The 23,920-nt window shown below is 46.8% G+C and overlaps 2 protein-coding genes across 2 annotated transcripts; one reads left to right on the top strand and one right to left on the bottom strand.

Annotated features, from left to right (window-relative positions):
- Positions 1-4,610: 4,610 nt before the first annotated feature.
- Positions 4,611-10,427, top strand: LOC144936161 (ADP/ATP translocase 1). The gene is made up of 4 exons (XM_078863081.1): positions 4,611-4,853; positions 7,829-8,315; positions 8,784-8,924; positions 9,438-10,427. Exons 1-4 carry the CDS (start codon positions 4,743-4,745, stop codon positions 9,593-9,595), a joined length of 897 nt encoding a protein of 298 aa, XP_078719207.1. The 5' UTR covers positions 4,611-4,742; the 3' UTR covers positions 9,596-10,427.
- Positions 10,428-11,815: 1,388 nt separating this feature from the next.
- Positions 11,816-21,328, bottom strand: LRP2BP (LRP2 binding protein). Its single transcript, XM_078862867.1, has 8 exons — positions 21,271-21,328; positions 19,650-19,765; positions 18,840-18,953; positions 18,168-18,310; positions 16,278-16,383; positions 14,896-15,119; positions 13,005-13,170; positions 11,816-11,881 (listed from the first exon to the last, which is right to left on the bottom strand). The coding sequence occupies exons 1-8, from the start codon at positions 21,320-21,322 to the stop codon at positions 11,816-11,818; spliced, it is 987 nt and encodes a 328-aa protein (XP_078718993.1). The 5' UTR covers positions 21,323-21,328.
- Positions 21,329-23,920: the final 2,592 nt, after the last annotated feature.

Here is a 23,920-nt window from a genome sequence, read left to right as displayed (position 1 = left end):
ACTCCCCCGCATGGCCCACGAGCAGTCCAGGATCAGAGTGTTCTCGCATTCATGATGGGGAGAGAGAGGGGGGGGGGTAGCACATTGCGTCCGGAGCTTAATCATTCACCGAAACGAACTTCAGACTCGACATTCACCTCTGTCGTGTGACGCTTTTCAGTAATCGGTGGCCCAACTGGGATTGGCGTTCTCTCTCGCCGCCGGTCTTTGCAGCCCGGCAGCGTTTCGTTGTAACGGGCCTCTTGACTCTGCTGATGAGACGAGGAAAGACAAAACGTGTGGCCCAGAGTTTTCTTGCCGAAGCAAGAATGATGATACAGCACTTGGCTGGGTGGAGAATTTAAAAAAACCCACATTGCTTCAGAAGTCCCACACCGCCTGACGGATGAATCCGTGAGATGTTCACCGTGGGTTCACGCTCCCTGTTTTTGAGAGATGTCCACCGTGTTTTTGTGGGCTCCGTGCTACGTACGGTGCGAAAGAAGTTCAACGCACAGTGCATTAGTGCTCACGCTTGCCGTGCTGTGAGATTGTTCATCTGTGTGCGCACGCTTGACGTGTTGAGTAATGTTTGCTGCGTGCTACGTACGGTGCGAAAGAAGGAAGTTCGCGTTGTTCCTTGTCGTAGTTATGAGTCGTCGTCACTCTTGGCTGTGGGCCCTGTGCCGTTGCCACGGTGAGGCCCCAGCAGTTTGAATGTCCTCGTTGCCAGGACAAGCGCAGTCGGCTCTCGTCACGACACTCAACCCCCAAAGCAAATACACAAACACACGTAGCTTACACGTAGGGGGGGAAGGGAGCGGTGGCGAAATGGTTAGCGCACTAGGCAATGAACCCGGCCACCAGAGTTCAATTCCGTGGTGAGTGGAATCTGAACCGGAACGGAGGCACTGCATCACCAACAAATCCCTCGCTGACCAGTGTGGGGATGAAGTATGGGAAAATCAACCAACATGCCCGTGGAAGGGCCTCCACGTAAAGGGCGGTGTAAATTATTATAAACAAATTGTGCTAACACTCTCGCACGAAGCTTAGTTAAGGGGAACAACAAGAATGCTTTAAATGTTATGGGTCAGGCGAGTCGATATTAGATGACAGGCATCAATGCAGTGATATCACTGGAGTGTTGTCGTGGAGCGTCTAACTAAACAACCTCTAAATAAAAATAATCCAGCAGTAGAACTGCTGGATTATTTGTTTTCCGCCTGAGGATGACTGCTTGTGTTGCGATCGAAACGTCGTGATATTTTATTTTTTATTTTATTTTTCTACCCACGTGACTTTACCGAAAGAACCAAAAAGTATGGATTCCGGCAGTCATGAAAGCTTCAAATCAAGATTGAACCACTAAAGAGTTTACAAATTCTTATCGGGCATCTATGGGCACAGCCAAGGCGTAATCGTCCATGGGTTGAGTTTTTACCATGTGGGGTTGGGTCTGAAGCACCATTATTAAGGCAAATTTATCATAATGTAGAGCAAGGGGAATCGTTTTAATTGATTTATTCATCCTCGATAAATAGGTGATATAGAGGAAGACCTGACAGAGAATGGCTTGACGGCGGAAGATATTGGTGCCAGAAAGATGTGGCACTACTTGAGCATATTGGCACAAGACAGAGTAAAGTGGAAATAAATGACGAAACGTGCAGTGGACAACTACGGACTATCTGCCCATGGACCGTGATGATGGTGACAATCCACTGACACTCTTCTTTTTCAAGATCTGGGAGATGCCAGTGGTTTTTCCCTTGAAAACGGCACCAGCATGACAACGTTTAACGAGGCTTTGGGGTTACAAGTTCAATCGGGGATTAGTTTGCGTGGGCATTACCAGCCCTCACGCTGGTACCAATGGCACGGGGTTGCCGGGAATTACCACGAATATTAAAGTCGCCCTGTATCCATCTCCCCGCAACTGGTGTGTGCATTGCGTACCCCCATCCGAGCACGAACCAGGCTCAATTTTCCTTAGCCTAGCTCCCGAGAACTGACACGGAAAGTGAATATCATGCAAAAGTTGTACTACACTTCTTTGCTTCCGCGTCTGTGCTCCCTGCCTTCACCAACCCACACTGCCCAGCGTGGAGAAGGGTAAAATGACCCCACAACCCACAGAGGCACGAGAAGGCCACTCATCCAGCAGTTCATTGACATTTATCCGGAAGAGACTTAAGTCTCTTTCAAGGAGGTCAGTTTTGGGCAGTTCACATTTAAATCGAGTGCTCTTCGTGTCGGAGGAACCCGGAGTACCGTATCCGGAGAAAATCCAAAGGTCGACATAGGTTCAGGAACCCACCTGCAATACTGCCATATTCCCAACTCACATCCCAAAGCGTCCCCCGGAGTTGAACAAATTGCTGTATCTGCTGCCATTCATCGCCCTTGTCTCCAAAGCTCTGCATTTCAGACGACGCGTCTGCTCTTTAAGATTGTTAAATATTATGAGCGATGTCCGTCACGGGTTGGTGACCCCCCCCCCCCCCCAAAAAGTGTCCGCACCCGGCACACCACATCCAGTATACCCCTCGCTACGGATGTGGATACTAGTTACGTGACGATCACCATCGCAGAACGCCCATGAAATAGAGCCTAGCAGCTCATAGGGCCCTTCCTGCCGAAATAAATCAACTCTTTATATATAAAAAAGCGACCCAGTAAATATTTCCGAAACCGGCACACCACATCAAATATACTCTCTGCTATGCTTGCGGCTACCAAGTGTCTGTCATCGACCCCGGAGGACGCTGTTCTCAGCGAGACATTAAAGCAACACCGGTGGCGGAGGAGGTGTGGGGGTGGTGGGTGGGTTCTGCCTCGGTGCTGGAGAGCGGCCACGCCGTGCGGCGATGGCACCACAGCACCACGTGGAAGCGGCTGGCGCAAGCAGCGACGTCGCGCTCCCAGCGGCCGGTCGGCCGGATGGACGGGGACGTCTGCCCGGGCAGCTGCGCAAAAAACCCGGCGGCGCCTGCGAGCCAATTGCGAGCGACGCCCTGGAGGCGGGATGGGGGGGTCATGACGCACGGAGTCGGACCCTCAAGGGCAAACGCCACTGTACAGCGGCGGGCACTCATCGGCGAACCTGCACCCGGCCCGGTGGGTTAATAAGGGGACTTGTATATACAGCTGGGGGTAACCTAATATCCACAATGACAGCATTGAGGAGTGACACCAAGCACCTTTTGCAGATTCTTAGTAAGGTTTTTTTTACTGGGGACAATAACGATTTTATTCCGCGCTATTCGTGAATTAATATTCGATAAAACCACGGGTTTTACCGTATCCTTGGTTCCATGCGCCTTCTGTGATAATTTGCATGAGTAAATAGTCATCGATATTTTTTCACGCTCGAATCAATGCATGTCAAGACTCGCTCAATCGTTGTTTGCTAAGCTTCAATGAAATCGCGTTTTTCTGTGAACCAATTCACAATTTGTATGAGACCGTTATCTAATCCGCCACTCACGATTCGACACAACGAATTATGTTCCCTGCCTTAATTGCAGCAAGGCATGTGCTGGAGATTCCTACAAAGGTCACAGACATCGCGAAGTGACCTTCGGCACGGGCTCCACGTGTTCCCGCGCTCACCTTCCCGCGCCACGTGCAAGGTTAACGCCAGTCGACCAATCAGCGCGCAGAGATTACAATACTGTCACGCCCACGTCACATTCCGCCGGCCAATCCGCGGCGGAAGGAGGAAACCCACGCCTCTTGCTATGACGTAATAACAATTACGCGCCAAAAGCAGTAAGCTGTGATTGATAGATTATATATTGATAGATGATATATTAAACAGGACCCTGCGGGGTGGGCTGGTAGGAACGAATAACCAAAGAATATAAACATAATGTATTATTACACTTGTTAAGCCAGGAAAGCCCCACTGAGTCAAAAGGTTTTTGTAGGGTCCTGCCAAGTGTTTGCAGTAGGGGGCGATGTTGATACACGGACGGACGGACGGACGATATAATCTATTGGTGGTCTGGTCCACTTCGTTCCTACCAGTATGATTGCCCTTTAACCAGGTGGGAGGCACTATAACGTGGGTTCCAAAAAACTACACAACCAACAGGAATAGAGTTTGCAATTGAATAAACGCAAATCACGTACCACGTTTGTCACAAGGCACGACGCGTACGTCAAATGTATACAATTATCCGCAACTTTATTTTAAAACTAAAATTGTCTTTTGGGTAAAAAAATATTTTGTACACGCCCCTTTATTAATGACGTCACGACTTCGGTACACGCCCCCTCCCCCCCCGCATGCTGCTGCAGTAGTGACGTCACCTATCTCGGCATGCACGTGACACCAAAAAATCCCCCCCCCTTCCAGTCCCTCATCAAGACGCAGATCCTGCAGTGAAGACGTCACACCCCCCTTTTCACCCCCACCCCTCCCCCCATTCACCGCAACGAACGCTGCCCGCCAATCAGAGCGCTACAAATCCCATCAGGTCCCGGTCCCCTCCCCTCCGCGCGGGTTACGTAACTCGAAGTCACGCGCGCGCGCGTCGACCAATGGGATACGGCGAGATCTGACGGTCGTATTCTCGCGAGATTTCAGCGCTATATATAAGCTCCGTGCACTCCACGTCGGCCATTTCGTCCGACAAGGCGAGGCAGAACGTCTCTAGACTCGAGCAACATCAACCAACAAAGAGTCTTAACCACGAAAATCCCAACTGTTAACAAAAAAGTAAAATTCTTAAAAAAAAAGAAACTAAAGAGAAACCATGACGGAACAAGCGATCAATTTTGCCAAGGATTTTCTCGCGGGCGGAATCGCCGCTGCGATTTCCAAGACGGCGGTGGCGCCCATTGAGCGAGTGAAGCTTCTGCTGCAGGTACCGTATCTCGCAGTAGCAGCAGCACGGGGGTGATGGTGGTGGAGGGGGGTTATCGATAGTCGTGCGGGGCGCAGCTATTGACGCTTTATATCTGTGAGACTGAGGGAAGGGGGGGGGGCACACGGAGCCGGCTCTCGTCGCATACGCGGCGGCCTCAGGGGCAGTGGGGGAGCAGCCTCGCTAAGATGGCGGCTTAGAGGTGACCCCGTGCGGCCGCCGGCTCTGTCCTCTTCCTCCTGTTCCTGTCGCCGGGAACGACGACGGCTTTCCCCCCCCACTCCCTTGACTCGTAAGGTCGCCCCGTTGTACGTTTAATTTCCACGTAGTACAATTGGCCGGCACCACCGACATTTTGTGTTTAAACCGTCGTCCAACCCCCCCCAATTTCCGCTGGAGGTGGTTTCATAGCCCGGCTGCCGCCCCGGTTAATGATAATGATGCGTCTATTAATCGATAAAATACGCGCCTTGTGTGTGGACGCTTTAAATGCCCGTGGCGTTATTCGCAACAGGAGGTCTTTGTGTGTCGGCGTCATAGTCCAAAATATTTAAAATCGAAAAAAATGCCTGCAAATGACTTCATTTTATTAAATATAATTATCGACCCCTACTTGGGAAATAAAATAACCTTAACATGACCCTGCCTATGTTGGCCTTTGCCAACCGTATATAGCATGATCGATGCTACTCTGGTCCAATCTTAAAACCAGCCACTAGTGTCTTTAATCGTCTAATGTATGGTACACATGCAATGCAGTTATCTATGGGATCATCGCATTAATTGTTTGTACAAAGTATATACGCCATTGTATAAACACGCGGTGAGATGTCTACATAAAGTATTACACAGGATGGGTGGGTAGACGAGACAAAGTTGGTTCGTCTAACTCTAAACTCTAAAGTGTGGTGAGAATAGAGGGCACTGCGGTATTTTGGGGGCATTCATAAGCGGAGGGAAGTGGAGGCTTAAAGTGCTGGTCCGAAATGGAGAGGAAGTGACATGTCAGGGGGCAGCAGCTGAGCGGGGAGTCACTTTGAGGGCCCAACGATACCGCTGGCTGTCGTATTTAACATCAATACACCTCCATACACTTGAGATATACATCTTACGTGTATCCTGCCGATTCACTGCGTGGCTGTACTGTCGAGGAGCTTTATAATGGCTCGGGATGAAGAGTGGGGGATGGGTTAGAGATGAATTTGAACGCCCTGTGATGAGGGCAATTATTAGGACGGACATTAATGGGGTTTAGTAACTTAGTGTTAGGGCGGGCATAGGGGAATTGTTTGTAGTATCTAGTTCCTATTACCGATTTAATTCGTTTATCCGGGATATTGAGTTTAAAATTGTTAAAGTTGGATGCTATAATTATAGCCGCTTTTCACGCTGCATGTCTTAATTAAAGCTCGCAGATTCGCGCCTCTATATCCACCGAATCATTGGACGTAGCTTTGTTTCATGAGTTAAAGACGCTCAGTTGAGCAAACTTCAGTTATTAAATGATTCCACGCATGAGGTCGCGCTCGCAATGACCTGCCGCCAATGGGTTTAATCTTCCCGCATTAGGGCTGCCTAATGCCCCCATCGCATAATTCATTCAAAGCCAAATGTCCCTTGTTGGCTGCTGTAGCTGGTTTCGCTATTGCGAACGGCGTTGATTGTCTTCGAAGCGGTGCAATTAATAATTGAACGAGCTGACCTTGCCGGTGAGGAGATCACCTTCGTAGAAGCTGAGCGGACAAGGGTCGTGTAGACTTGGTCAAGGTTGAAAGTTGAACCCTGTATTTCTGATCTGGTTTATCATAGATTACGCTTAAGCGATATATTTAGTGCTACAGTTGAGCACATTAAGCCTGCTTTAACAAAGGGTTAGACATCTGTTTGAGCTCTTTAAGTGAAGGTGTTTTATTAAACCGGTTTCATAACTTCCCGACGCATCGTACATAAGATGAGGATTATAAATACTGCGTTTTTAAATACCGACCATTGGTCTGGCGAACAAAGGTCCGTATCTCCGCAATCGTTCCGTTGATTTATCAGCACATCCCAATTAACAAATATTTCACCGATTCTCGTCTGATGAACCTGACAAATACAAGTCGGCACATTGCCTGGCGTTCCAGAACGTCCTCTGCCCATATAAGGAATCTTGTGAGGTTCTTTTCATTTCCCCCCCGGAGGCAAAGGAGCACACGCCTCTGAATTCCTCGTTCCGTGCCGATTCCACCAGCAAGCACCCCCTCGCCTGAAGCCATTCATTCAGTGTCGAGAGACGGAACCGGCTTTCCCACCGAATAAAAGACGGGGGGTGGGGTGCGTTGCTGCGTCCTTCCAATGACGTCCGTCAAAACCACAGCGATATTTAACGCCTCGTTAGGGGGCGCAATTTTCTAGCCATTCACGCGGCATAACGAAGACAAGATGTGTAATATATTTTACTTGGTGCTCGTTTCATGCTAAGGCAAGCTAGGAAGGGCCCAGACACGTTTAATACTGGATTCAATGCATAGTCATTCTTACCCGTAAGTATATTAGTGATGAGCTGCATAATTCAGCACTTGCTAGAAAGCCTAGGCACAAATTCAGACGCATTCTGCCAGCACACGTTGAACTTTCGCGCACCGTACGTAGCCAACCGTGGTAATCGGAGGTGCGAGGGAAGGACAAACTAAACACAAAGCGGATCTAAAGAAATAAGTTTTCAATCTATCGCAAAATCATTCCAGATGGCCGCAGAAGCTCATTTCGAAGTACGCGATGCAGTGGCCATCTTTGTTCCACGGCGAGCCAAAAGCTGCTGCAAGGATGACGGGAGTTCGAGTGATCGTTTATGCTCCTTGACGAGAAAATTGGGCCGTCTATGTAGCCGATTGGTTTAACGTATATTTTTCTGTAGCATCTAAATGCAAACTGCATCTCGAGTTTGTGCGGTGATTGATGCGATCTCCATTGCCCTCCCCTCTCTCCCACAGGTGCAACATGCCAGCAAGCAGATCGCCGTGGACCAGCAGTACAAGGGCATCATCGACTGCGTGGTGCGCATCCCCCGAGAGCAGGGCTTCGTGTCCTTCTGGCGCGGCAACCTGGCCAACGTGATCCGCTACTTCCCGACCCAGGCGCTCAACTTCGCCTTCAAGGACAAGTACAAGCAGGTCTTCCTGGGTGGCGTCGACAAGCACAAGCAGTTCTGGCGCTACTTCGCTGGCAACCTGGCGTCGGGTGGCGCTGCAGGCGCCACGTCGCTGTGCTTCGTGTACCCCCTCGACTTCGCCAGGACGCGTTTGGGCGCCGATGTGGGCAAGGGCAACGCGCAGCGCGAGTTCACGGGCCTGGGCGACTGCCTCACCAAGATCTTCAAGTCGGACGGCTTCCGGGGGCTCTACCAGGGCTTCAATGTGTCCGTGCAGGGCATCATCATTTACCGCGCCGCCTACTTTGGCATCTACGACACGGCCAAGGGTGCGTGCACGCTTGCTCACCCATCCCCAACATGAACTGCAGACTCTGTATGTTGCAGTGATTACTGGGATTAGTAGTCGGTGTTGTTGATGGCACTTATGGAAAGTGACAATTTCACTGTACTATGGCCAGTAACCAGTTCCTGTAAGAGACTGCAGTTATCCACGATGCAGTTACTCCATTTATTAGATGTGTAATCTTATGCAGTGACCATTACATCGGAACTCGCCAAAACCAGAAGTTACGGCACCGATAATGCAGTTAATCACAGCAGTTGCTGCACTTGTCGTTAGTTATGTCACCGCACAGTGAAACTAGGAGTCTCCATATTTGATACATAATGCTGGTAGCTGTCTTGGGCATAGCCAAGTAGACCTTGCAGCCAGTAATCATGACCCCCCAACACACTGCACTCAATTGAATGCCTCTTTAAAAACATTGCTTTTGTGTCTCTGCCGGTGTGTGCAGGCATGTTGCCAGACCCCAAGAACACCCCCATCGTGGTGAGCTGGATGATCGCCCAGACAGTAACAGCTGTCTCTGGCTTCGCCTCCTACCCCTTCGACACTGTGCGTCGGCGCATGATGATGCAGTCCGGCCGCAAAGCAGGTGGGTTACCTCCATTGTTGGAGGTTGGGGGCTGGTTTGCACATGTGCAACGTATGTGTTAGCCGCAGCACTCTGGAATGGAATTTATTAATGCATGTTTGTAACAAAACAGATTACTTGATTATGGGTTACTTAGCTTACAGAAAGAGCCAGCAGTGACGTTTCACGGATTGTCATGCATTTACCATGATGGGTGGCTCATTGTTCTCATCGGTCATTCGCTTTCGTAGAGGGTCAATGTTAGGCTTGTGATAATTGAAGCAATTGTGCTGCATGCACCTGCATATCAGCAGCATAACCACAATACCAGTTCAATACACTGGTGGTATGATTGCACTTGATAATTGTCGTTATCAAGGATATGGGACTTATTTGCTCAGGGGACGGATATTTCAAATTTGCCCACTGCCCAATAGTCTATTGCTTGCAGATTCAAACATTAAGTAATGGTCAGCCAAAAATGTCCGAGTTGTCGCAATGCTTTAATTAAACAAACAATTATCTGTCGTGCAGCTGACATCATGTACACGGGAACCATCGACTGCTGGAGGAAGATCGCTCGCCAGGAGGGCACTCGCGCCTTCTTCAAGGGCGCATGGTCCAACGTGCTGCGCGGTATGGGCGGTGCATTCGTGCTGGTCCTCTATGACGAAATCAAGAACGTCATCTAAGCGACCGCGAGCCTGGCTGCTCTGCGCTGCTACCCTGCTCTGTTTCATGCGGCCGGCAGCGCCGAAAAGGTTAACTATAGCCAAAACCGCTCTTATTTTTTTCTGTCGAAAGGATGATAGGTTTTTGTTTGCGCCCCTCTCCGTTCCACATTTTCAAAACAATAAAACTTAAGAGGGACATGAAACACAATTGATAAGCTCTTTGCTCCTGCAAACTTCTATTCCGTGTCCATTTCAGTTGCACTGGCTGGTTCATTGTGCGTGGAATTCCCCATCTTGTGACGATGGTTTTTGGGTTGTTGCCCTTGCCTGTTTTGTGAAGGTGGTTCCATTGTGCTTGCTGCGCGTGGGACAGGCTGCGTCTGTATTCCCGCTGTTGGTCACAGCTGTTGTGCCCACCTTGTGAGCGGTGTGCGGGCAACACCAAATGAGTTTAAAAGAATGACAGTGATGAATCAGAAATTGAAACGTGGATTTGGCTTGGGAGAATTTTTTTGGACATGCTTGACAAGTGCGATGGTTCAGATTTGCTTTCCAACATTTCGGTTTACGGTGATGTTTTCTTTCTAAATGTCGGCGACGGTGGCAGGGTGGACAGGCGTTCATTCCAGTAACAATGCGATGATGCAACTGGTGTACTACACATTCAAGGGACCGACTTTGTCTAAATGTCTGAGATTTGCATGTAAAATGTATTACCATTCCACACTGCCCTCTCCACTGTCGCCAGCTGTCTGTCTGCAAATGTTGCCATTTGAGCCAGCCGGTCTGTACATTTTTGTAAGAGGAAAAGTGCAACAAAAAGGAGAAATAAAATATTTGTTGGACCACGGTTAAGTTTTTCTGTGTCTGTGCACAATTGTTTAAACAACTTTTATTTATGACTGAGTGAGGGGGGGAGAATGTGGCTGTTCAATCTTATCTTGGAATCGTAATAAAGGAACCTGACACGACACCTGTGTGGAGCTGATGTGGCTTTGACACTGCATCTGGGTCCATGTACATAGTTGTAGAGGTGCATCTAGTGGAAGGGCCTCCATTTCAGCACAATAGGTGTACAGAGCAGTGGCTGCCAATCTCCTGATCTGCAGACCACCATACCTCCAAAAAACACTTGTAACATCGGTAAAACGAGGGCGTTTTGTCAAAAAATCCCATCTGCAACAGTTTTGTGGGACATGGCCTTTAATGACCACAGGTTGCGAACCAGTTCTTTGGGGTATTACAACATTTTATTTTTCAGACGCAACCTGGCCACAAATGATAGCCCATGAAGTGGCTTATGTGAAAATGTATAGCAGCCAAATACTCGACACTTCAAAAATGTGGGGGGGGAAACTGAAAGACGTGGAGAAAATCCATGACCACGAGGAGAACATGCAAATGAATATACAGAAAGTGTCGGTTGGGGGTAGAACAAGACATGTTACCAGGCGAGGTAGTTAACATCTCACCACCATGCTCCATTTGGCCACATGGGCCCATAGGTCTTAGAAGAAATTGGAATATATAGAGAACTCGCCACATGATATGCCAATTGACAGGTGTTTTGATTCCCAGGTTTCCCAATCTGCTTGTCCAAGTGTTGGAAAGTGTCCACCATCAAGGCCAATTAGGCATTGATATGTCTGCCAAGCATTCCACTGCTTTGCATTGGCGTTGAAAGCCAGTATTAATGCCTTGTCCACTGGCTGCTCATTTGTGGATAAGACTTGTCCTGCTTTTACCGAGTTAACTGTCCTCTGTCAAAACCAACTTAAAATAGATCCGTGTTCCACAATGAAAATCTATCAAGTCATAATTTTCCTTCATTTATGGCGGAAACCAAGAGATACACGTTTACGTAATTTCCTATGTAGATTTACGGATAGCATAAGGTAAGTAGCTTTATGCCACCCGACCCTGAGTGAAGATGTCAGGATCTCAAGCTTGAGATGCTGATCCATTCGGAGTAGGTAAAATTTACATTGATGGACAACCACACCATCTTTGGTAATGTTAAAGTTTGGTTCCATAGACACTCGACAGGACAGTGTACTGCTTGTAATGTCTTGAAGAGGTAATTTTGCTGTGTAAAAGTGCTTCACGGCCAACTCTAATACCTGAAAATGCACAAATAATTTAACAATAGTGCACGTCTTGTGATGCATTCAGACGCTTAATTAGGAAAAGGATCATACGTGTGACCAGATAGATGCAGGTGGGGCGATCTCCGCAGACTCACAACTCCCCGTGTGTCACTTTGAGTTGAAACTCCTCGGTGATGTCTGGGTCAAACTGGAAGGCCTGCAATTCAACCAAACACGAGGGAATTTGCATTGTCAAAATGGTTTGCATTAAGAGGAACACTGGTACTGTACTGATGTCAGCCCAAAGGGTTTTGCAACACTTCAATACGTCGGAATTGTTTTTAGTGCTGTACTGCCACCACCTGGCCACATCACAAAACAACAGGTTTGGGAGTATGAAAACATAAGAATAGGTTTCACCCTTTTTAATTTTTTCATACTTTGATATTGGCTAAAAACGTCCCAGGTTTCGGAGTTTCACAAACTTACATTTTAGCTGTACTTGCCTACTATTCAGCTAAAGTGCTCAAATTACTTAAAATGTAAAAATGTTTACAGAAAAGTTGCTTCACATTTTAAAATTTAAATCATTCGTAAATACCGCTGAAAACAAGTATGAGTGAGATTAAAATAAAAGTGTTACGTGAATCAAATGTTTTGCTGCTTCAACAGCATCAAGGTTTACACCGAGCATCATCAGGATGTTCCGATCTCAAGTGAAAGCCTCGGTATACAAGAGAATAGGTTTTCCCCTTTTTCTGGCAACAAAACAGGTGTTAAGATGCTAAAACGCCAAACTGAAACCTTTTACAACGAATCATGTGTGCATTAACCACAATACTTGTGCTCAGAATGCAAACAAAAAACATACTTTGATAGTATATGCATTGTCTTTGAAACTGATTGGTCGACACCAGAGACAGCTTTCGAGCCTAGTCTCAAACTGTTCGACCAGAGGACGCCAAAAGGCGAACAGCCAAAGCTGTCTCGAAAGAAAGCTGTCTCTGGTGTGGATCAATCAGTATCAAAGACAATGCATATACTATTAGAGTATTTTTTTGTTGCATTCTGACCACAAGTATTGTGGTTAATGCACACATGATTCCTTATAAAAAGTTTCAGTTTGGTGTTTTAACTTCTTAACATCTGTTTTGCCAGAAAAAAGGGGAAAACCTATTCTCATATTTTGGTACTGACAATTAAGGCATCATATGTTTTAGGTCAAAAAGTTGCCGAAAAGTATCCACCTGCTACAAAGTGGACATCTGGGATTTTGTGGCATCACTTGCAAGAGAGAGACAACACACGCACACAGGTGTGTCTTGGGATCTGAAAAAGACCTTGGAATAGTAGTGCCGAGCCCGCACCGCGTCGCGTGCCACACCCTGGCCCAACTCCAGACAGCGTCCGAAATAGAACGCAGCCATTGCGATGCCTTTGCTGATGTACGTAGGGAGGCAGTCGGTTTCCCGAGCCACACGTGCCACATCCATGGAATCTGCCACCCTGGTCGCCACACAGTACCAGCTGGAGGTCACTCAACTTCAATTACAAAACGACTTTCGAATGTCAGTCTTAGATTTTAACATTACAATTTTGATTGATATGTCAAAATGCTACGACATGGAGACCCCGCACAGTGTCAGAGATGCACTATATGTTATACACGATGTAGCAAACAGTGGGTATACTTTTAGAACGAAGTTAGTCATAAAGTTGAGGAAGTTCTTGAGAAGCAGGTGTCAGAGTCGCGTACACATCCATTTAGATTCCGCATATCAGCAGTGACAGCTCGTTGCTTTGAGTTACTTGTTACACCGCATTCTTAATAACGACATTAGCAATTACATTTCCAATATAGGAATCATGTACAGTATACAAATTTGGATTTGCAAATGTGGTATAAATTTATTTTAGATTTGTTTTCGATTATTTATTTTTAAGTAAAAATGTGAATGATGGCCTTTCATTTGCAGAATTTTCAATTTCAGTGTATAGTTTAGTTTTCCCAATGTTTAGGTCAAGACAGACAGCCACATCGATAGACATCTCTAGTTAAACACTAAAGGCAACAAAAACATAAATATCTCATCTTATAATACATAGAGAACTTTAAACTCAATTTGACAGCCCATAATGTACAGCCTAAGTAAATCTCGGCAAGGTAATAATGTTTGTGTTTCATCTTCCTTTACCTGGGCAAGAGACAATAAAGATAACACCTCTTACAAAGGAAAATTGCAGGAATAAAAAGTGGGATAAATGTATACATTTAATGACAATGCTTTGTGGTGTTAGTGATTTGTCCATGTAACCCATACGGTCCTGACTAGGGATGGAGTGGTTCACTCCCAACCTTAATTGCCTTTGATTTAATTACTTCATAATGCCATTATCTAGTTTAGTCTTCTATAATTTGTTATATTAGCCTACATATAACATTTGCATATGGTTTAAATGCATGTATCCTGTTCAATCGTTCAATGCCTACTCTAAGCACTGTTGTATCATTAATTAAGTAAAAAAAAATTGTCAATAGTGTACACTCTTGGATAAAGGCCTCAGCACGCTGTCTTGGTTGTGGGAGTTGTTTTACAATACTTCACCCCACTGGTCAATTGGTGAAGGGTTGGCAGTCCAGAACCACCAGGTTCAGATTTTACTCACCAAGCCCAGCAATCGAACCCAAGTTGATGGATTCCTAGCGCAGTACGATAACCAATGCTCCACCGCTCCTCTCTGCTCGTAACAGCAAAGGCGCAAGATCGAATTGGATGGAGGGAGTTTGAGACAAAGACCTCTCATTGGGCAGGGGTGTAAATAAGAAGCGAAGACTAAAGAAAATGCAGTGCACATCTCAGACTGAACAACGGTGGCGGCAGTCGTCTTCTTTCGTATGGCTGATGTAGATGCAGCGCAACAACTACAATTTCACATTCAGGTGGTCAAGCAAGACAACCACGCCAGGAGTAGCGGAGAGTATCGCTGTGATGTCTCCTTCGTATTTGTGGATCGGGGACTACGTCCTTATACGTTGTAAGGTCTGTACTGGATAACCACAGTCGCAAACTGGAGATTTTTGTATTTTCTATTTGCGCATCAGGTATCCGCATCTGCCATGGTTTGTTCAGTGAACGCGGTTTATGGTGGACCATGATCTTCGTGGAAGATCTTCCGCGTCGGGTCTTTCACTAGGTGTCGGCGGCGGCGGTGTTGGAGCGTGTGCATTACCGCGCGGCGAGCTCGGCAGCGCGCACGTAGAGGCGGCGCGCGTGCAGAAGCGCCATCAGCTGGGCCTGGGCGTAGAGGCTGCCACGCTGCGCTGCCTCCTCCAGGCATTCCAGCGCCGAGTCGGCGTCTCGCCGCACGCCCAGCCCCAGCTTGTACATGAGGCCCAGGGCGCCCTGCGACTCCACGCTGCCGTTACCACATGCCTCCGAGTGCCAGAAGAACGCCTGTGTGGGCACAAGGGCAGGCGGATGCACAGACATATCTATAATAATCATTATACTGGTAGGAACGAAGTGGACCAGACCACCAATAGATTAATGTGTCCGTCCGTCCGTCTGTCCATCCGTATATCAACATCGCCCCCTACTGCAAACACTTGGCATGACCCTGTTCGACAAGATGGCCGCCCGCTCCCCCTGCGATGTGAATTAAACAAGATGGCCGTCGCTTCCGGCGCATCACGGCAAAACTTTAAACTTCGCTTCAAAATTACTTTACTGAAACGCAGCACGTTTATTTAAAAAATTACTTTACTGAAACGCAGCACGTTTTTTTAACACAGAGACAAGAAACATTTATTAACACAGAGACGAGATACATTTAATCGCCTTATTTGTGCACGAAAAGCACGGCGCGAGGCCTAGTGCGGCAGGCTTCGCGAGGCCTAGTGCGGCAGGCTTATTAACACAGAGATGAAACGCAGCACGTTTATTAAAAAAAAAATTACTTTACTGAAACGCAGCACGTTTTTTTAACACAGAGACAAGAAACATGTATTAACACAAAGACGAGATACATTTAATCGCCTTATTTGTGCACGAAAAGCACGGCGCGAGGCCTAGTGTGGCAGGCTTCGCGAGGCCTAGTGCGGCAGGCTTATTAACACAGAGACGAGATACATTTAATCGCCTTATTTGTGCACGAAAAGCGCGGCTTCGCGAGGCCTAGTGCAGAGGCTTCGCGAGGCCTAGTGCAGAAGGCTTCGCTAAGTCTACTGCAGAGAAGGCTTCGCGAGGCTTAGTGCAGTAGGCTTTGCGAGGCCTAGTGCGGCAGGCTTCGCGAGGCCTAGTGCGGGAGGCTTATTAACACAGAGACGAGATACATTTAATCGCCTTATTTGTGTACGATAATTTTTTCTTTAACTCCTCTATACCCGGTCGATATCCCTGTACCGGTACTAAGTATTATTCCTACCAGCCCACCCCGCAGGGTCCTGTTTATTTGAAGCATGGTGGTCTCCCGGTTCAGCCTCATATTTCACTCAAAGCCGTACACAGACCTTGTCTAAAGCTCGCTCACTGAACTCTCGTGAAGCTTCACGACAGCTACTAGAAAAGCCACGCGGTGTGAGTTTTGGGCCAAATTTGATGGGCGTTGCTCGCCTTCTTCAGGTGCTGGCTCTCGGGGCGCGAGTAGAACATTCCCAGCATGCTCTGTGCCTTCACGCTGGCCAAGGGGTTCCCGTCATCCGCAGCCAACAGCCACCACCTGTGCAAGAGAAACATCACATGGTGGTGAACTCTGTGATCCAGAGCTTTAGATGCAAAGGCTGGAGGATCACATACAAGAGATATATCCGACTCTATGTTCATACATTCAGTTTCTGTGTTCTATTGCATGCCAAGTGCTAGCCCAAGTCTCCTCGGTAGGATGGCTGCTTCCACCCGTTTGCTTCACCCAGTCTGCCTGAGCATACATGGGCATTGTTAGATTCTTCCCAAATCCACTGGATGGCAATTTGGCCAAGAGATGGCAGTACAGCAAATGGGTTGCAAACCCATCTGTGTGGACATTTGAGTGTTATCCTCTAGCATGTGAGGGTTTTCTCTGGGCATTCCAGTTTTATCCTGCAACCAAAACACTCCTCTATATCGGAATTGGTCAACCATCCGAATGCAGGATCATTATAAAATAGGGTCTTGACACTCAATTAGGCTTTACCGGCTACATCAGTGGCTAAGTAAAACTAAATTAATTGTATTATTACACCTTACCACCGCTACCAGCTCAGGACATACAAGATGAAAGTGTCTAATGTGGACACATAATATCGAGGTGAGGGTTGTTCAACTACAACAACATTGGCATTGAGAAAACACACCACCATATTCATGATCAATGTTTTAGAATACATATATGAACCTTATGGTGGGAACCCAGGGTTCCGAATAAACGGATGTAAAAATCGTAATTAATTTATTTATTTTTGGCGACTCCGTCCCACCGCGCACACAAACGCCGCGACCCACCTGGCGCGGATCATTCTGTTGTTGTGTCGTGTCCAAGCGCAGCAGCGAGGATGAATGAGCAGAAGAGCTGAACAAGCGAATGCACTCCATGCTCGGGTATGGCCAGGATCATAAGTCTTATCCAAAGCTGCTCAAACTGCCTACACGACTTAAGTCCTTTATTTGTCATAAAAGTATGTATAACACAGTGAAACTGCTCTCTTCATTATTATTTGTGACCCACCAATGTCTGCAGCCAAGATCAATCGATGACAATCCGATTACCTGTAGATATTTAACAGATGAGATGCGATGCACCGTTAATTCCTCCTGTTTGATAATACTTCTCTTGTCCGTATGCATCTGTGCAGACAAGTTTTTTTTTGCGGTTAAGCCATAGTCCCCACATACCGCTCGTATCAATGCGGATAAGAGGAGTGGTGACCCACTACTCTGTAGAGTAACACTGGTATAAACGCTTGTTACAATATGAACAGCGCATTGAAAACGCGTACTATTTTATGTACTGTTGACAAAGTGTGTTCACAAATCCACACTGAGAAGCACGATGATTGACAGAGGGGTGTAAATTATTGATAGTGTATTTAAATAGAGGTACTGCAGGTAAGTAGTTTTCAGTTTTAAAGGCATAGTTTAACAGGACAACACTTGCCACCATCCTTCAAACCCATTGGTGAAAAAGAGCACAGTTTTTGTTTACATAATATAATGTTTATGCGAGAGCCGGGAGGCTTATGGGACCCCGGGGTCCCGCCATAAGGTTCATATAATAAGCTAATGTTTCAGACAATGACCACTATTCAGAGTAGAGTGAGAGGTGGTTTTGGTTCTGCGCTTGTACAACGACTGCCAACGTTTGCTCTCTTGTCTTCTGGCCCAATGCCCCTTGCCCAATTTCCAGTGATCAATGCCTCTTGAATAATTCCCTGTACTGCATGACTTATATCCTATGCCTCATGCCCCCTGCCACACCATGCTACTGCCCCTTCTCCCCTGCTCCTTGTATCATGCCCTGTTCCACACCTTTCTGCTTCGGTGTCCGACTGTTTGGCCCCGAAGCCGCTGAAGTGCGCCTGCCCGATGTTGAACATGGCAGCGTACTTGACCAGCCGAGCACGGCCACCCTCCATCTTCGTCACTCCCAGCATGCAGTCCACCCCTTTCTCCTGTGCGTATCACGGTTCAAATCCCAAGTAAAAAAATACTGGGAAATTGGAGAAATGTATAGTGCATCACTCCTGTATTCCACCACGATTGAGGTATTCCCCCAATATTGAGTAAGGGTTGGTGGATCAGAGAGAGTTTGGAAAACGATAAAATGTGAAGAGATTGGAAAATGACAATTCAACAAGTGGGTTTGTGAACCTGTCTGTGCAGACCCGTATCCCCCTGTTTTCATGCGAGGGGGGTGTTCCTTCTACTCTGGTTTCTTCCCACAACTAAACTATTATTTTTTTTGGATATTGTATGCTCTTTAAGTTGCATTTGGTGTTAAAGATGATGCTGATTGTAATAATTCTCATGGCAATGATGTTGACTGTGATGATGCTGACAATGATGCTGATGATGATTCTGATGACGATACTGGCAACAAATGATTATGCTGATGGTGATAATCATTAATGATATAGATGATGATGTAGGGGAGGTTGTGGTTGTGTCTGCGGGGTGTGTGGAGGCGTGCGTCTGTCTCACGAGGTCGGCCGGCATCCCGAGCGTGTCGTAGTGCATCACCCCGAGCTGGTAGAGCGCCCGGGCGTCCGTGTGGCTCACAACCTCAAAGTGAAGGCGAGCGCACGCGAAACGTCCCTGATTGCACAAAACACACACACGGACACTCACCCGACAATGCACACCACACGGCGGTGACATGGCCAAGCGGTAGCGCATTCGCTGTTTGTTGCAGAGGTTCACGGTTCAAACCCGGCAAGCCGCCCTGGTTATTACTACAGGTGTATTAACCGTACAAAAATACGCCATCCGCATCACTAGTGGATAATGGACATTAAAGATGTAATTTGAAACGTGTAGGCCATTGTGTTCTGACTCCATGGTCCACATTTGAAAAATTACCTGAAAATTACAAATTTGGAATTACACTACCAACATCACTTCCTCCTGGCAGATGAACAGTATCTGTCTAAGAGACACAACACTTCCGTGATTGCCTTATGCTATAAGAATGGCATAAAACCACATTAATTCAACTATCATTATTAACAAACACACAATATGAATGTACAAATAAAATAATTCCCTCTGTAGCCTTTTCACATGCTGTCGTTAGCGAACACCTGTGGAGGCTGCCTGGCGGCCTTTGTCTCACCAGTGTTGATGTTGACACACCATCCGACTGTTGCTGGCGAAGGTGAGTATGCTACGACTGAGCCACTTGCACTCGGCCAAGTAATTTTGCTGCTCCGCGCCATCGCGAATGCACATCGCCCTCGTGTGACCCAGGCTTTAGGTGGTGGATCACTGTTGCCGCTACTGTGGCACCATCACCTTGTGGAAGTAGAGCTGCCCCAGCAGGAAACGCGCTTCCTGGTCTCCAGCGTTGACCCTCGCCAGCAGCTCCCGCTCCTCCTCGCTCGGAGCGTCATCCACCTCACGCGGCGAATCTGACAACGAACACAATGCTCCGATGTTACTTAGAACTTAGCATGGAGTGTATCTCAGAGACATCATTCTGATACCCACCACAACGCTACATGATGAATTCGACTTGCAGTCATGGATGGAATAAATCATGGCGAATGGTGATGGCATGGCACCCAAAGGAGACAACATCCAGCAGTTGATAAACAATGGCTGCTGATGGTGGTAATGATGATGACATAGGGACAAAATACATCACCTTCTATAATCACATGAACTTATTTTAAATTATTCATCATAAAAATAAAATGATGTGTCCTGCGCACAGCACGAATTTAGTTACAGGAGGGAAAACGTTTCAGATTAAAACAATTCAACCTATGACACCACAGTCCGCTGTTGAGACCAGTGGTCATAGAATTCTAGAACAAAGCGAGGAACTCTTTCCCTACTTATGGGCCGAATACGACTTCTAAATACATGTGTTGGGCAACCACACAATAACACACAGCTCAGTCACTTCTGACTACACGATAACACACACGACAATATAAAAAAACACGGTGGCACCCTGTCAAAAATATTCCCCACTAGTACCCAATTTCCCCACAAGTGTGGCTAAGATGCTTGCATTCACAGATGCACATAACGTGTGTGGGACGTTTCGATGTGGTAGGCTTCGTGTGGCCGTGGCCCGTATGAAATGTAACCGTGGGCTGCGTTCAGCCCACGGGCAGTAAGCCCCCCAGCCGTGGTTTCCAGATCAGCAGGAGGGTGAAGTCTCATTGACGGGATGGATGAGGCTTCTTCTAAACTCCTACAATTAAGTACGAAAAAATGTTGATAAAGGAAAATAGGTAACACTCATAGTAATAAAGCGATGGGCGTCACAGCCTTTCTTCAAGTCAACGGGAACTGAGAGCTGCAACAGAATACTAATAGACAAAATCAAATAATATGCTCACTCATTCCGTTCAGCGTTTAATATTTGTTCGAAGATTTACGTGGACTATGTTGTACACACACCCCTAGCCCTATTCACCCCCGTTCCCCTTCGTTTTTGTATGCCCTACTTTAAACAATATCACACTACAGGGCTGGGCAAAGGTGCCCTTCACAGTAAACGTGCAAGCACAGTGACTGGTACCGCAGTGCAACACGAATGAGATGAGAGGCAGTGAGTTCAGGGCTTGCGCTGAGCCACGCCAATTCACCTGCGCCTCTTGGCCACGGGGGTCGTGATGCTCATGACAATGACGAGGTATGTTCAGTATTATCCATTGAACTTCTTTCACACAGTACACAGCCAATCGTGCTCATCGGAGGGACGGGGGAAGAACTAAAAACAAAAAATCAGTTAAGACAGAAATACGTTTTCAACCCAGATTTAAAAGACGACGATGTTTATGAAGAGTTTGATGCCCCTAGAGTGCGTTAGGTTAACTTTGGCCAGTTACATTCATTAAGACAAACATCGCATTGTGCAACAGGGCCACTGAACCTCAACTCTGACGGAGCCATCCCTTACCGTGGCCACTGATGAGTGTCGGATTTGGCAAAAGTTCAGGGTTCATCGCCATGGCGAGCAGTCGGAGCCCTGTGAAGGCAGAGAGAGAGATCAGAGCTGGGCTCGTGTTACACGCGAAATCAAGACTGGACAGGTCGTCGTAATTCGAACCTGCAATATATCTCTGCTTTCAAGTCCAATGGAATTCTCGGCACAGCAAGATTTGATTGTGCTCAGAACAAACACCGTGGGGTGAAATCATCACGTGGTTGATATCGAGTTCATGCACATGTTTTTACTCGAGTTAAAGGCCCTTGTTCAAGCGACAATAAAACAACGTCCAGCCACCAAGGGCGGAAACAATACCAGCTTAATAAAACTCGTAGACAACACTAAGCTTCATGACGAGAGTTTACAACGAACGACACAACATCTCAGACGGTCATACAAGCATCAGTAATTCTCACCATGAAGATTATTAGATTACCCGAGGGCAGATGAGGTCGTCAAATCATCTTTGGCGGACCACACTTTCAGGAACACCTCTGAATTATTGCCTTTAGCTAAATTTTCGGTACGATCAGGTCGTTGTAAACTATAACGATGATACGGGATGACACGATGAATTATCTACACACTTGTATTACCGAGTGCGAAGCTGATTACCACATCTAACAGGCGACCTCGCTTATTTAGCAGCTTGGTTCTCTTATTTAAACACAGTTACTGAGCACAGGCCCAGAACGTCAAACAGCACGCGTATCAAAGTTGTAACAGGTAAGAGTTTACACGTTTTTTGAATTCTGAAAAGTTATTAAGAACCCCCAAATGGGAGAAATTGGTGGGTGGAGGAGGGGGTTGACTCTGGCAATCATCACCCTTCCTCGGTCTATAAAATAAGTACTGTACCACAATGCTATCCTGCACCCCCGCCACAGTAACGTGGAATTCCCAGCACTATCACCAACTACCTAATTGGTCAATCTTGATTTCAATCTTGATTTTAAGCTTTCGTGGCTGGTCACCAACATCGACGCCGTGTGAGCTCGGAGGCGTCTACTCGGCTGCTCGACTGAGGATATTGGAGAGTGATCGATACTGGAGAGAGGCCAGGAGGAGGTTGGCCTCAGGCTGATGGGAGTGGAGCTGCAGCGATGACCGCCAATGAAGAAGTCGTCTGTGCCCAACGCCCGCCGGCGTCGCCGTTGCCCGGGGAGACGACTCATCACCGACGCACGTGGGTGTCCTTCCGGAAGACCTCTACCTCCTCTGGAAGACGTCTGCAACTTCTGGAAGACAACCTGCTCTCTTTTGGAAGGCAGCTAGCTACCATACTCTGCCAGTTCTGAAATACTAGCTGGGGGTTTTCTGAAGGACGGCTGCATATTCAGGAAGACCTCTGGCGATTCTAGAGGACTTGTTATATAACTGACGTATACAGTAACGCACGTGTTAAAAAAATGGACTAAGCAAGCAACACATCTTTTGATTTAAAGCTTTCGTGACTGCATGGATTCATATTCTTGGTTCTTTCGGTAAAGTCACGTAGAAGGGAAATAATAAAATAATACAAATATAAAACAATAAAAATTCTCACGACGTTTCGACTGCAACACAAGCAATCATCATTAGGTGTGAAATCCACAGCAAGAAGTCGAAACGTCGTGAGAATTGTTATTGTTTTATATTTATATTATTTTATTATTTCCCTTCTACGTGACTTTACCGAAAGAACCAAGAATAAGCAACACATCCTTCACAAATCTGTCCCTCCACAGAAAAAAATAAAAGCAATTACTCTTTGGTTCTTTCGGTAAAGTCACGTAGAAAGAGAAAATAAAAGCAATGTTTTTTCAGATCCCATCAGCTACACACGGCCTTCTGGAATGCTTGCCAGATGTTATTGGCAAGGACCCACCCTGTTAGATAACGGGTTTTATACTTCGCTGGGCTATCATTTGTGGCCAGGTCGCTTCTGAAAATATATATATAGCTCAGTGGGCTTTACCTGGTAAGATAAAACATAGTTTAGTTTTACGTGCATTTTTGAAAAGTTTTTTTTACCTTTCCTATACTCTGTAGAGTACTCTAGTTTTTGTATTATAAGTTGCTGTAATGTTCTGACCTGCCCCTACTGGAATATCTGTGGGGAAAGAGAGCATTCTAGCTCATCGTATTCCTCCACTATAAATTAAATTTCGATTTAAAGCTTTCGTGACTGCAGAGATTCATCTTCTTGGTTCTTTCGGTAAAGTCACGTAGAAGGGAAAGCATAAAATAATAAAAATAAAACACAATTCTCACTGTGAGAATTGTATTTTATTATGTTTTATTTTTATTAAATAAATAGTATTTTATTATGTTTTATTTGTATTATTTTATAAATTAAATATTCTGATTCTTGAAGTGCTTGCAGCTGAAACCCAAGGAGCCCAATGTGTTCGCGCGCCAGCGCACGTAGGCTCGGCCACGTGGACCTGCCAAGCCCCGCCCACCGCCTCCCATTGGCTGACACCTCCGAGCGAGAGCACGCCCCCTCATCAAAACCGCGCCTTCGTGGGCGGGGCTTCCGCCTGCCACTGTAAGTCACGCCCCCGCGCGTGACGTCACTCACTTCTAAGGTATAAAAGGCCGGGCGCACGTGCGACATGTGGCTGTTATTGATGCGGAG

This window comes from Lampetra fluviatilis, chromosome 15, assembly GCF_964198595.1.
Source record: "Lampetra fluviatilis chromosome 15, kcLamFluv1.1, whole genome shotgun sequence".
Taxonomy (NCBI): domain Eukaryota; kingdom Metazoa; phylum Chordata; class Hyperoartia; order Petromyzontiformes; family Petromyzontidae; genus Lampetra; species Lampetra fluviatilis.
The sequence above is the reverse complement of the archived record's forward strand: the minus strand, read 5'-3'. Positions and strand labels throughout refer to the sequence as shown.